The sequence below is a fragment of the Podarcis raffonei genome, chromosome 2, assembly GCF_027172205.1.
Source record: "Podarcis raffonei isolate rPodRaf1 chromosome 2, rPodRaf1.pri, whole genome shotgun sequence".
In the NCBI taxonomy this organism is placed as follows: Eukaryota; Metazoa; Chordata; class Lepidosauria; order Squamata; family Lacertidae; genus Podarcis; species Podarcis raffonei.
The window spans coordinates 101,400,239-101,413,502 of record NC_070603.1 but is presented as its reverse complement, the minus strand read 5'-3'; the positions used below and the strand labels follow the sequence as shown (position 1 = coordinate 101,413,502).

The 13,264-nt window shown below is 46.0% G+C and overlaps 1 protein-coding gene across 4 annotated transcripts in view; it reads right to left on the bottom strand.

The window, feature by feature from the left end:
* The window catches only part of PRICKLE2 (prickle planar cell polarity protein 2), a 259,828-nt gene that overhangs the window by 76,453 nt on the left and 170,111 nt on the right, over nt 1-13,264 (bottom strand). For 3 of the 4 annotated variants that reach the window (XM_053378303.1, XM_053378306.1, XM_053378304.1), the window contains one exon: nt 4,178-4,361. In XM_053378303.1, coding sequence (XP_053234278.1) covers nt 4,178-4,361 — 184 coding nt within the window. Of the gene's footprint in view, nt 1-4,177; nt 4,362-9,207; nt 9,228-13,264 lie in introns of those variants that run through there. The other variant, XM_053378305.1, reaches the window with a different exon arrangement.

Sequence of the window (13,264 nt, the reverse complement as noted above, 5' to 3'; positions counted from 1 at the left end):
AAAGGGAAATACTTGTTGCTTGTTGGCATCCGTCTGTCTCAGGAGACTGTGGAAGACTACTAAAGGTAAAGGGACCCCTGACAGTTAAGTCCAGTCGCGGACGACTCTGGGATTGCGTACAGCTTCCAGGTCATGTGGCCAGCATGACTAAGCAGCTTCTGGTGAACCAGAGCAGCACACGGAAACGCTGTTTACCTTCCCGCCAAAGCAGTACCTATTTATCTACTTGCACTTTGACGTGCTTTCGAACTGCTAAGTTGGTAGGAGCAGAGACTGAGCAATGGGAGCTCACCCCGTCGCAGGGATTCGAACCGCCGACCTTCTGATCAGCAAGCCCTAGGCTCTGTGGTTTAAACCACAGTGCCACCCACGTCCCTAGGACTACTACTGCTACTTATTACTAGAATATATATCCCACCCTTCCTCCCAAAGGCGCCCAAATGGTCTTCCTACATGTTGTTCTGCAAAAACCCTATAGCTTCAGGTTTTGAGACACTCCTAAGTGGCATGCCTTTGTATCACTTGCAAGAACCTCTCCAGACCTTGCAGAAGGTGGAAGCAGTGCCCTACGCTACCCAACTCCTCATCTAGACCATTAAATCCTGTTCATATGTAGGAATCTAGTGCCTGCACACCAGGAAAGAAAGAACACCTGTTGCTAAGCACCTACAGGCAGAGAGTATGTTGCTAAGCAGCAATAATGCAGCTTCATTTGCTGTTCTCATGCCTTCAATTCACAGACTACGCCAAAGTCCTGGGCCTTCAAATTACTAAGACACAACAAGGACAGAAGCGCTGCCAGCCCATTTGCTGCTGCGTTCGTCTTCCATTTCCCCCCTTTTAAAGGCTCTGATGTCAAGACATTCGCACTGAGGATTTCACTAAAGGAGAGTTAAAAGCGTTTGAAGGCTTGGGATGGAGGCGGACACCTTCTGAGAAGGCAATACTTGAGGGAAAGCAGCAAGGATGTGCACTCTTCTAAATTGCATCCCCTCTAAATTGTAGCCCCCTTTCCCCAGTCATTCAGCAGGCACAGAGAAAAACATATATAATTTGTTAAGATTGGCAGAGGTCCTCACTACCTTTGAATTTATAAGATCCAGCTTAGGATAACTGTAACGTTAAGGAGCCAAGATCTTCACAGCACAACACTACAGAGTTTGCAGGAAAAGCGAGGGAAGAGAGGGAAAGAGAAAGAAAAGCTTGAACTTCTCCAATCAGATAATATTTACAACCTACAGGAAAGGAAGCGCCAAAACATTTCAGGGACTGCAGGACAGTTTTTGAACCAAGCCAAGAGGAAAGCATCAGATTCAAGTTCAAAGAACACATTATAGCAATGAGAAGGAAGGCTTTTGGCCTCCTTTGGATGATTTGAAAACGATTACCATAGCAATTATCCAAGCTAGCCACATTTGCAACGTCCTTGGCAAATTAAGCTCCGGGTCTCAAGTGTAAAATGATCATGGGAAAGGCTGAATGAATCAAGCAAAGTGTAAGTAATAGAAACATGTAAATGTTTTACACTGGCAGCATGCCTTGGTACATCCGTCTTATTAATGTCCCTGACTGGCAAAAGAAAAGGCTCGCTTTAGGCACTGGAACACTTTTTCCAGCAAATCTGAAACAGCACAAGAAGAAGACGTTTGATTTTTCAGGGGTACGGGAGACATGCTCTCTCGAATCGCGGGAGCACCAGACACTTCCTTTGCCTTCAAATGCCATGCGCTGTAGAATTAATCATCTTCTGACAGGGTTATACCATTGCTATTATCCTCCTGGTGCACATGGCTGCATGTGTGCCCTACACTACCACAACGAAAGACACGCTCAGCTTCTTAACAGCATCCTACTGCAAGAGAGTAATGGTAGCCTTTTCACAATCCTGCCTGAGGAGCTGGCGTAATGAACCATACGCTAGCAATCAGGGCTCACCCTGACCTTGACCCTCTTTGGAGTGTCAATGTGGAGTGCTTAATTTGAGCCGGGGGTCATCTGTCACCAATTACATAGCCTTTGTCCATTTCCCCAGGTCAGGCAGGCTGCAGCTTGAAGGAGAGCTGCAGATTCAGGAATGAAGCCGCTCAGACTGGGTGCCTGTATAGGAGGAGCAGCAGCTGGAGGCTCTCGGTTAGGTCCTGGTCCACAAAGGTGTTTCCATGCACTTCCCCTTCCTCCCAAGTAGCCTCACTCGCAGTTAGCCAGGCACTTTGGCAGAGGCTCTGAAGTCGCTTCCTAGCTTACTATCTCCAAGGGGCTAAACAGTGGCCATATATGCTTCCTCGTTCAATTGGCTAAGTGGGTGTGACTGGTCCAAGGAAACCCAGTGGCTGAAAGGATATTTGAATCTGGATCTTTTCAGCCTAAGCCCAGCATTCTAGCCCCTGCCCCTGGGGGAGCCAATATGTTGCCCTCCAGATCTTGTTGGCTTACAGTTCCCGCAATCTCTTGCTGGAGCTGATGGGAGCTGCAGTCTGTAAAACATGGAGGACGCCATGTTATCTACTCCTGCGCTATCCTATACTGGCTCAGCATTTGCTTTCTTCTTAGCTCCACTGCTAGTCACTTTATCTGGAGTGCTGTTTTATGGATATATTTTGCATGGTCTCCTTCAGAGTCTCTTAGGCTGAACGGGCTACCTGTGAATTCTAAAAATCATATTAATCAATCCAAACCTTCTCCTTCACTCCTCCATCTTAGGTTACCACAGGTGGTTCAGGAGGCCGTTCAGTCATAACTGTGCTGTTTCCTGGAACAAGCCTGGTTCAGCTGCAACCAATCGAGTATAACCAACAAGCTCATCTAGGAAGCTCTGTCGAAATGACTACCATGTGCTCAACACACTAAGCCAAAGTCCAGGTCAGCGTCACCTGCGCTACAGCTGTTTTAAATGCCTCGATGACTAGCAAAACTGTCATTGTTTTATATCTCTATTAAAAATAGTGTTCATATGACCAAGGACCTCCCATAGATGAAAGAGTATCTTCATACACACAGCTGTAACCATCAGCACTAAGGAATATAATATAATAATAATAATTTATTATTTATACCCCACCCATCTGGCTGAGTTTCCCCAGCCACTCTGGGCGGCTCCCAATCGAGTGTTAAAAACAATACAGCATTAAATATTAAAAACTTCCCTAAACAGGGCTGCCTTCAGATGTCTTTTAAAGATAGGATAGCTGCTTATTTCCTTCACATCTGAAGGGAGGGTGTTCCACAGGGTGGGCGCCACTACCGAGAAGGGCTTCTGTCTGGTTCTCTGTAACCTCACTTCTCGCAATGAGGGAACCGCCAGAAGGCCCTCGGCGCTGGATCACAGTGTCCGGGCTAAACGATGGGGGTGGAGACGCTCCTTCAGGTATACAGGACCGAGGCCATTTAGGGCTTTAAAGGTCAGCACCAACACTTTGAATTGTGCTCGGAAACGTACTGGGAGCCAATGCAGATCTCTCAGGACCGGTGTTATGTGGTCCCGGCAGCCACTCCCAGTCACCAGACTAGCAGCCGCCTTCTGGATTAATTGCAGTTTCCGGGTCACCTTCAAAGGCAACCCCACGTAGAGCGCATTGCAATAGTCCAAGTGGGAGATAACTAGAGGATGCACCACTCTGGCGAGGAAATGGCCCCACAGCAAGAAGTGAATCACCAACAAATCGAAATCTTGCAGCGTTATTTAGAGGAAGGGTGATGCCATTGCGGGTGATGGTGCCAGTGTTATGGCTATGTGTATGAGGAACATCTCCTGCCAACCTAGCAGTTCGAAAGCACATCAAAGTGCAAGTAGATAAATAGATACCGCTCCAGCGGGAAGGTAAACGGCGTTTCTGAACGCTGCTCTGGTTCGCTAGAAGCAGCTTAGTCATGCTGACCACATGACCCGGAAGCTGTCTGCGGACAAACACCAGCTCCCTCGGCCTATAGAGCAAGATGAGCGCGCAACCCCAGAGTCATCGGCGACTGGACTTAACGGTCAGGGGTCCCTTTACCTTTTTATGAGGAATATATTCTTGCCTGCCCAGAGCATTTGCAAGATGGTTGCAATGAAGGGATTTCAAGGACTGACAGCGCCCTCCACCTCGTAGATAGCCACAGGTAAAAACATTATGCCTGGCAGGACCTTATCACTTGCATGCACCATGCACTTTCAGCCACAAGCAGCAATGAAGTGTACCTGTTCCGGCTTCAGCCCTGGAGGAACCCAAGCATATTCTTCCAAGGCACAACCTGAGTCATCATCCGAAGTCGAATTCCGCTGGAAGTCAAACATCAGCTTGGTCACGGTCTTCTCCATTTCCAAAGGCATCACTGTTTCAAAGTGCTCTGCCTGGGGACACTTGCAGTGCCGGCAAATCTTCCTGGAAGGGAAGGGGAGGAAAAAGCAAAGAGACAAAAGGTCAGCCTCTGCTGTAAGGATTTATGCCCATCAACAGAAGTTGGATAACCCTGGTGCAAGCTCATTTTGCCTAGCGTAGGCCATGCATTCTATGAGATGTAGTCTTAATTACTCCTATCCACCCCCGGGCCTGGATAAAGCAGCTGTCTATAATAAGCTTGAACAAGATGAGTGAAGGATGCTCTCCAAATGTTAACAGCAACCTGTCCTTGACAAAATGCCAATGCACCCCAAAGCAGTTTTAAATCCCTACGTCATTCCTTCATTTTGGGGTGTGGGTGTGGAGGGTGTGGGTGGGAAAACAATGAACACTGGACCACCCACGCTGAGCCAGCCTTGGGGGATTTAAGGGTCAAACACATTTGACAGATAATCTGGGATACACCTCTTCACTTTCCTCTCCTTTGACAGCGCCCATAAATACACGCACAGCGCCAGATCATCAGCATGTCCAAATCCGCAAGCCAAAGAACTAACACATACAGTATGCTAAACGTCAGTGTAAACAGAAAAGCTTAGCATGGCAAATTCCATTACAATGACAGGAGATCATAAATATGGTGGTGTCAAATGAGGAGGGGGGGTGGAGCGATGGAAGTCACACGCTGGCAACTGCTGCCTTGATATAAGATCGCCGCGAAGTCCGCTTTGCAAGGAGAGGGGCCATAGCTCGGAGTCAGCAAATACTCTCGGCGTATGGGAGGCTGTGAATCTCCATCACCATCTAAGGTGCTTCAAGCAGACGAAAAACATTTCCCTGGGATAACAAGGATTTCCTTTCGGCACTTGTCTGCATGGCTCATTGAGCTGACTATGTCTGTCACACCTCTGCTGTTTCACCAACACAGAAACATATGTACATCCTTCCAGAAGCCCATTTGGCTGACAGATATGGCTACTCACAGGAACCAAGGAAGCTGCCTTACGCTGAGACAAACCATCGTCCATGTACCTCAGTATTGTCTACTCGGACTGGCAGTCTCTCTCCTGGGTTTCAGATAAATACAAGGCTTTGTTACTTGGCAACAAAGGAAATACATCCGGCATCCACTCAGAACCACTTCAGTCTGCTTGCAGCTTCATGCGCTAACACATCTGAGCCTGTGCACTGTCAATAAATGCTAGGGCCAATCTCTGACGCAAACAAAGCTTCGATTGAACCTGGGACTGGGCAAAGTTGAGGTTGCTACATTGCAGAGGGTTGGACTAGATGACCTTTGGGACCCTTCCATCTCTACGATTCTATGATAGTGACCCAGCAGAATGATAGACCTTTGGAAGGTCAATATGCACCTCTTTAAATTCTTGCAGTTAATTCCCCTTAGAATATTCTGGAGGAGAATTTCACACCTTCTTCTGCAATGCTTTGCAGACCTGTTCTCTAAAGGCACAACATAATAGGACAAAAAACTAAGGCTGCCCATCATGCAATAAAAGATGTCAATTTTCATGTATTTGTTAAATTTGGACATGAGTAAAACAATAGTTTTTGTCCATGGAGTTTTCTTGGCAGGGATACAGGAGCGGCTTGCCGGTTCCTGCTCCAGGTGGATCACGTTTAGTCAAAACTCTCCACTATGACCTGTCCGTCTTGGGTGGCCCTGCACGGCATAACTCATAGTTTCTCTGAGTTATTCAAGCCCCATGAAGAGTCAGACATGACTAAACGACAAAAAACAATGGTTCTGAATTTTTTTAAAAAGAAAACTCTTATCACTTTAGATCAAGGTGGGAAACCTACATGTTGTCCCATCTCTGCCTAAGATTATAAAGGAGCATTCTCAACTTAATGTGAAAGAAAAGTGCCTGTAATGAAAACAATTTTTAAAAAGATGAAGTCCGAGTTAATTGGGGTACAATTATAGTCAGTTTTTAATCTATAGCAGGGCATGTATCCCCTGAAGTAAGCCCTACTGAGTTTAGTGGAGATTACTCCCAGGGAAGTGTGTACAGTGGTACCTTGGGTTAAGTACGGTACATAATTTGTTCTGGAGGTCCTGAAACTGTTCTTAACCTGAAGCACCACTTTAGCTAATGGGGCCTCCTGCTGCGCCGCCAGAGCACGATTTCTGTTCTCATCCTGAAGCAAAGTTCTTAACCCAAGGTACTATTTCTGGGTTAACGGAGTCTGTAACCTGAAGCGTATGTAACCCGAGGTACCACTGTATAAAATTGAAATGTTAATCTCATTGATCACCCAATTACACATATAGCCCTAGAAACTACTGTTCCACAGCCACTTCTACACCAGAGCAACAGAGCATATTTTTGCATGAGAGTGTTTCTGAGCATGTGTAGACTTCCCTTGACCACTGAGCTCCTGGGGAGCCTTTGTACATTTAGAATTGGAATGGAGTGGGGGCTTCTAAGGCACCCTGCTTCTCTCAGCACCTATAACTGAACCAGGAGAGCACCGCCCCCCTCCAGAAAGCTGCATACCTTCTGCTTCTCCTGTGAACCCGCCCAGCAAACTTTCTTAATTCATTTTACCCGTCGCTTCGCATGGCCCCAGAATAAACTAACCCCCGATGCACATGAACCTAAACTTCCCTGCAGCCCACGGAGCGCAAATATGCACCAAGCCAAAAGGCTCTGCTAAGCCAAACCAGGGAGAGTTGCCAAGTTTTTCCATTTCCTGCTTTTCATCAGATTTGAAATACGCACAGATGCAAATACAAGCTGGGTGTCTGGTTTGCATCTTGCTAGTCAAAGCGCCTCGGCGCAGCCTCTGGCTGTTACCCTCAAAAAACAATCAGAGCACAATTTCATATGAATACTTTAATTAATCAGCTACTGTATGAAGGCCCTATACTTTTCGCTACAGCAATGGATTCAGCAGCCATCTCCATCTCTGTTTATGATATATAATGTTGAGCAACTCAACATGCCGGGCAATTTATTAAGCTCCGCATGCATTCATCATCCTTCAAGCCAGCACCGGCTCTGGAGCAGCCCCATCAAATCCAGTGCCAACTATTCAAGAAAGTTGGTGGTTAGAGGATCAGAGGCTTAGTGTTTGAAAAATGGGTATTCTCATGGAACTTAGTGCTATTTCACTAACCGTCATTCCCAGGATTATTAATCACATGGATCCCTGCAGAATATGTCAGCGAGCAGCAGAAATATTTAAAGCTTAGGGAAGTCATAAAATAAACTGCGGTACCAGGAGGCAAAGTGGAAAAGAAAACAAACAGCAAATTTCTCTTTTCCCAGAGAAAAGCCAAGCTGGATAGGGATGCGAGGTAAGTGGATGTATTGTGTTCAGCCAATGCCACCCACATCATCAGAACCAGGAAATACTGCAGTGATCTCTGGGCCTTTTTTTACATTACAGTAGTTGCAAGTGGGGAGACGGCTGTCCCACTCAGGTCCTGCTGGGGGGCTTCCCATAGACACCTGGTTGGCCGCTGTGACAACAGGACGATGGCCCATTGGCCCCATCCAACAGGCTGTTATCATGTTCTTTACTTCAACTACTTTCCAGGCTGCTGGGGTAACTTGAGTGACCTTGGCCATTTTGGAGAAGTGCTGCTCCAGCTTGCAGGAGAGGCAACGGTGGCGAGCAGAGAAGTCTCCTGTGCGTGATCCACACCTTCTCCTGCTACCTTGGTGTGATGCTGCAGCAATTTCCATGGCATCAGCAAAATGCAGAAAGAGGCAGGTAAGCAGTTGTTTGTTGACAGAACACTCTATGGGATGGAACGAAAAAGAATTGGCCAACGAACACACCTCTCCATAAGGTGTTACCTGTGCGAGATAATAATATTTCAGCTTCTCTTGCCTCCTGTCCAGGCCTGACGTTAATGACCAGCATGGTCAGGCATCTGCTGAGAGGGCTGAGTGAGAGGGCTCATTGACAAGAGCCCCCAGACCTGCTCCAGAGAGGAGGAAGGCTCACTGAGGAAGGGAGTCCCATGGAGTCTTTCTCATGGGCCCTGGAGCTAAACACTGGAGCTGTTGTTGTTGCTCCTGCTAAGTCTGTCTCAGGAGCGAACTTTGTAAAATCTATTCCCCTTGTAATCATTTCTCCTCTCTTTTCTCTTATGCCCCAGTATTATTTATACATGTATGTATTTCTATGCTTTTCCACAGAACTGTGGAGAACTTCTAGAGAACCTCAAGGCTTGTTGTCTTGTCAGCCATAAAAATCCTGAGCCACTGCTGATGGTGAGGCAGATGTCCTTGAGGTCTCCAACATCACCGCAGATATCACTGCTGCTCAGGCAGGGAGACTGTTAGGCAGCAGAGTGGAAAGTATACAATCTCTCTTGACCCTTGGGCCCAGTTTCAGGCACAAAGACCTGAAACCAGCCATATGGTTTCCTTTCTTCAGTCCTGCAAGGTGCGGTCCTTGTTGACAGCCTGTAAATTGGGCCAGTATTGTCATAATCACAACTTTATTACAGAGAGGGAGCTGAGGCACGGAGAGAGCAGGGCAAATGCAGATGTAAAGCCTCTTCACCTTCGGTAGAGACATTGTAAACCAGCGGGGCATTTCCCTCCCCACCTTCAGAGCCAAAATTTACGAAGTAGAAGGCTGGTTTGCTCTGGGCCCTGTTTAACTGGTGCATCCAAACCCACAGGAGAACTGAAGCTGCTTCAAAGTGGGTTGACAGGGAAGGGAACCTGACTTCCTCAAAACATCTGGTCAAGAAGATTTATCTAAACGTCAGGCAGCCTCCCCCTGTTTAAAGTGAGACGCCACGGGATTAATCTGAGGTAGGCCTACTCTTCCAACGGTTTAGTCATAAGCCAGCCAAGCCCTGCTGCCCAAAGGTGATTTCAGAATAACCTTATTAACTTCTCACCTGCTCCTGAGGCGATGAGAGATCAGGGCTTCCTTAATCTGCTTAAACTCCTACTGTTTTTATCCCTCTCTCGCTGTGTAGAAAAATCCCACACTGGAATGCGAGCAAAAAAAAAGGTGTAACTAGCGGACAGTGCATTTGACATTGGCTGGCAAAGGCCTGGGTTCAAATCCTTGCTCAGCTACGAAGTAAAAGAGCTGTTTTTTAAAAAATGAAAAACAAAACCCTGAAGAGATGAAGGCCACATTTTCAAAACTAGTTGGATGGATTGAGATCTCTGCCATAAACAAAACTAGAACTGTACCCCTGGATTCATGAACGCCCATGACACAGAATATTGTTCATAACCGTCCTTCCATCCTCCTAATGGAAAGCACGAGAGAAAGAGAGAGAGAGAGAGAGAGAGAGAGAGAGAGAGAGAGAGAGAGGAGCTGACAGTGCACTTACTGTTATGCTATGCAGCAGAGATAGGGCTTAGCCAATGGAACACATGAAGGAAGAATGTACATGTCTGGAAAAACTCACGATTCTTGGCTAGCATGTCAAGCGCGTTACCATATAAAGAAAAACAGCACAGAGCAGGTGGGGGGGGGGGAGAGAGATGCATGCTCTTACAAAAATATAAGAGGGGTGGCGGTGGGGGAGCCCATTAATTTGATAAGCCCAGACTCAAGCACAGCTTATAACAATATTTGCTCTTTGATTAATAGGCCTTTTATCTGTGCAGTGCTTCTTTTTTTTTAAAGCACAGCTCTCCCTGCCATCCCCAACGGCAGAGAATTCCAGGGTTGTTAGTGAAAACAGTATCCATATTTTCTGTAACAACTAGAAAGCCAAGCTGCTCTCTCAGCGTCTCTCTCTGTAAAACAGAATGGTTCATTTCCAAGAATTCCCTTTGGCTTTGTTACGGGATGGAATTCTTGAGCGCACATTTCTCACCAAAGGCTGTGGGAGCCTGAGGATCTGAAAACGCAAACGTTTATTCTGTATACTGTCTACCACGGGCTTGAGGGCTCACCTAGCTCAGAAGGAGCGTTTCTTCAGCAAAGGGACCTTGGAGAAATAAACACTTTCTGTCAATCAAATGCTTATTTTGTTCACTTACACAGGACATTGCTCTGTGTGTGTGCGCGCGCATGAGAGATGGAAGGAGGGAGAAAGGGAGTCCTGAAAATATAATTCTATATAATATAATATAATATAATATAATATAATATAATATAATATAATTAATATAATATAATATAAATATAATTCTTCAGCCAACCCATATACACTTTCATGATTCTGTAGCACAGTTGCATAGTAGCAGAGGAACTAAAGAGTAGGTTCCATGTAGCTTCACCATAGACTTGCCAGTCCTGCAAACACTGAACAGGACCAAATTTTAGGTCCAACTTTCCCCCCCATACTCATTTGCCTTTGGAGCAACATGTTTAATATTCATTGGGGTTCCATGAATAATAATGTTACAAAAGTTGGGTGCCTCCCCCCCCTCTGCCGTGGCAAGAATCCATGGGGTTCCAGGCACTCACCCAGGGTCTGTGTTCTTTTGGAGAATTGAGACATGGTGGAGACTGCCATAGATTTAAGAAATACGGTTCATTCACCTATTTACAGTCTGCATGGAGGGAGTCCAGATCTCACAGCATGGTTATTTCAAGAGGGACTTGTGCCTCACATCAGTGCAGCCCTGGAGTCCATCTCTCCCAGCCAGCCTGCAGCCAGCCTGCCCAAGATGGATCCCAGTCTTCCTTCCTTCTTCTTCTTCCCAGCAACCCTTGCTCAGGACTCCCTTTTCCTGTCACCTTACATCCAATTATGCTGGCAACCTTCCAAACCCCCAGTCTATGTTCACACCTCATGGCAAGTGGGGGAAAGACAGTTCTCTTGCATTGTCAATGGCCTTGTATTGTTTCTTAATGGCCCCAGCTTGGCCAGGTCGTTTTGCATAGGCCAGCTCAGAAATCCCTCTGCAGCTTCTATTTTCCCCTTCACTTCCCAAATAATCAAAATCCTACCAATTAATAATTTATGGGGTTTAGCCCCCCCCAAAATCTATAGCACCATTAGGACAAAATGACCCAAGTACACGTTAGATAGAGGTGTACTGAACACTTTGCAAAGGACAGAGCTTTTGTCCAAAGCATTGGGCTTTGATGTACTGTGTACAGCTGTTCAGTAGATTATCTTAATGACCTCTGAAAAAAACTGAGCACTCTAGCACTCTTCACAAGCCCAAGTTAGACAACCCAAATTTTGCTGAATCCAAAACAACTAGATACCCAAGATTTAATGCAAATAAATCTCAAAAGGGATCTCGCCCTAGTTTTTATGTATGCTATTGTTTATTTTTGGATATCTGTAACCTGCTCTTCATTCCACAAAGACACTGAGAGAAATGTGCAAAAATTAAAAAACAACAACAATTAAATGCAAAGATCAAATGAAAGAACACAATGAGAAAACAGTACAGCGCAGGCAGAAAACAAATGGGTGTTGATGCAGAGATCGTATAAGTTAAGTTAGTTTTCCATCCGTTTTCCCCAAACAGTTCAGCTATGGACTATGTTAAAAACTGGTAATGTAAAAAACATTTTGGGGAGGAAAAAGCAGTGGAGAGGCATGTCAGGCCACCTTGTGTTAAGGAGCAAATGCAACGTTGTCATTATTTAAGCATGTTGACCACCGACTCTTTTACATATGCTTAAGTTGTGACACAAGACCCAGCAGGACCTGCGATTCTGGGAAAGGTTCTTTAACCAGTAGCAAAACATATCAGAACGAGCAAGCCACCTTAATACCCCACTATTACCAATGCTATGGTCGACCGAAGGCTAAGCCTTTGGCTGCTCCTGGGGCCAGTCAGCTATCACCCAGAGTTTCCAGTGAGCCAAGAGAGCTAGTCCACAATGAGATCAGCAAGCTGAGAGCTCCAGAGTAGAACCTACCACCGGTAGCATTTAGAATCATAGAATCGTAGATTTGTAGAGTTGGAAGAGACCCAAGGGCCATCTAGTCCAGCCCCCTGCAATGCAGGAAGCTCAACTAGTTCATATATGACAGATGCCATCCAATCTCTGCTTAAAAACCTCTAAGGAAGGAGAGTCCGCCACTTCTCGAGAGAGACCATTTCACTGTCAAACAGCTCTTACTGTCAGAAGGTTCTTCCTGATGTTTGGTCAGAATCTACTTTCTTGTAACTTGACTCCATTAGTTTGGGCCCCAGCCTGTGGAGCAGGAGAAAACAAGCTTGCTCCATTTTCTATGTGACAGCCCTTGAGATACTTGAAGACAGCTATCATAATTCCTCCGAGTCTTCTTTTTTCCGGGCTAAACATACCCTGCTCCTTCAACCCTTCCTCATAAGGCTTGGTTTCCAGACCCTTTATCACCTTGACTGCACACCTTCCAGCTTGTCAATACCCTTCTTAAATTGTGGCACCCAGATCTGGACACAGTATTCCAGGTGTGGTCTGACGAAGGCAGAATAGAGTGGGACTATAACTTCCTTAATCTGGACACTATACTTCTGTTGATGCAGCCAAGAATAGCATTTGCTTTTGTTGTTGCTTTTTGCTGTTGCATCACACTGTTGGCTCATGTTAAGCTTGTGGTCTACTACTATTCCTAGATCCTTTTCACACGCACTACTGGCAAGGCAGGTGCCCTCCACCTCATATTTGTGCAGCTGGTTCTATCTGCCTAAGTGCAGAACCTTACATTTGTCCCTATTGAAATTCATTGTGTAAGTTGTGGCCCGATTCTCCAATCTGTGAAGGTGATCTTGAATCATTGCATTGCAGCAGCACTAACCAGCCTGCTTCAACCTAGCCTCCATGGATTCCACACTAGTTTCCAGAAAAGGTACCAAGGCAGAACGAGGTGCGGTGGTAAAGTGCTCTGAAGTTGCTAAATCAGACTGCAAGTGAGAAGATCACATTTGATCGTCCCCTGGTATTGAAAGCTCACCGAATAAGAGTTTGAAGGCTTCACCTCTAGGACTGTAAATTATTTACGCGAATAGAAGTCGTTAAAATTGCAGCTGCGGTATAAT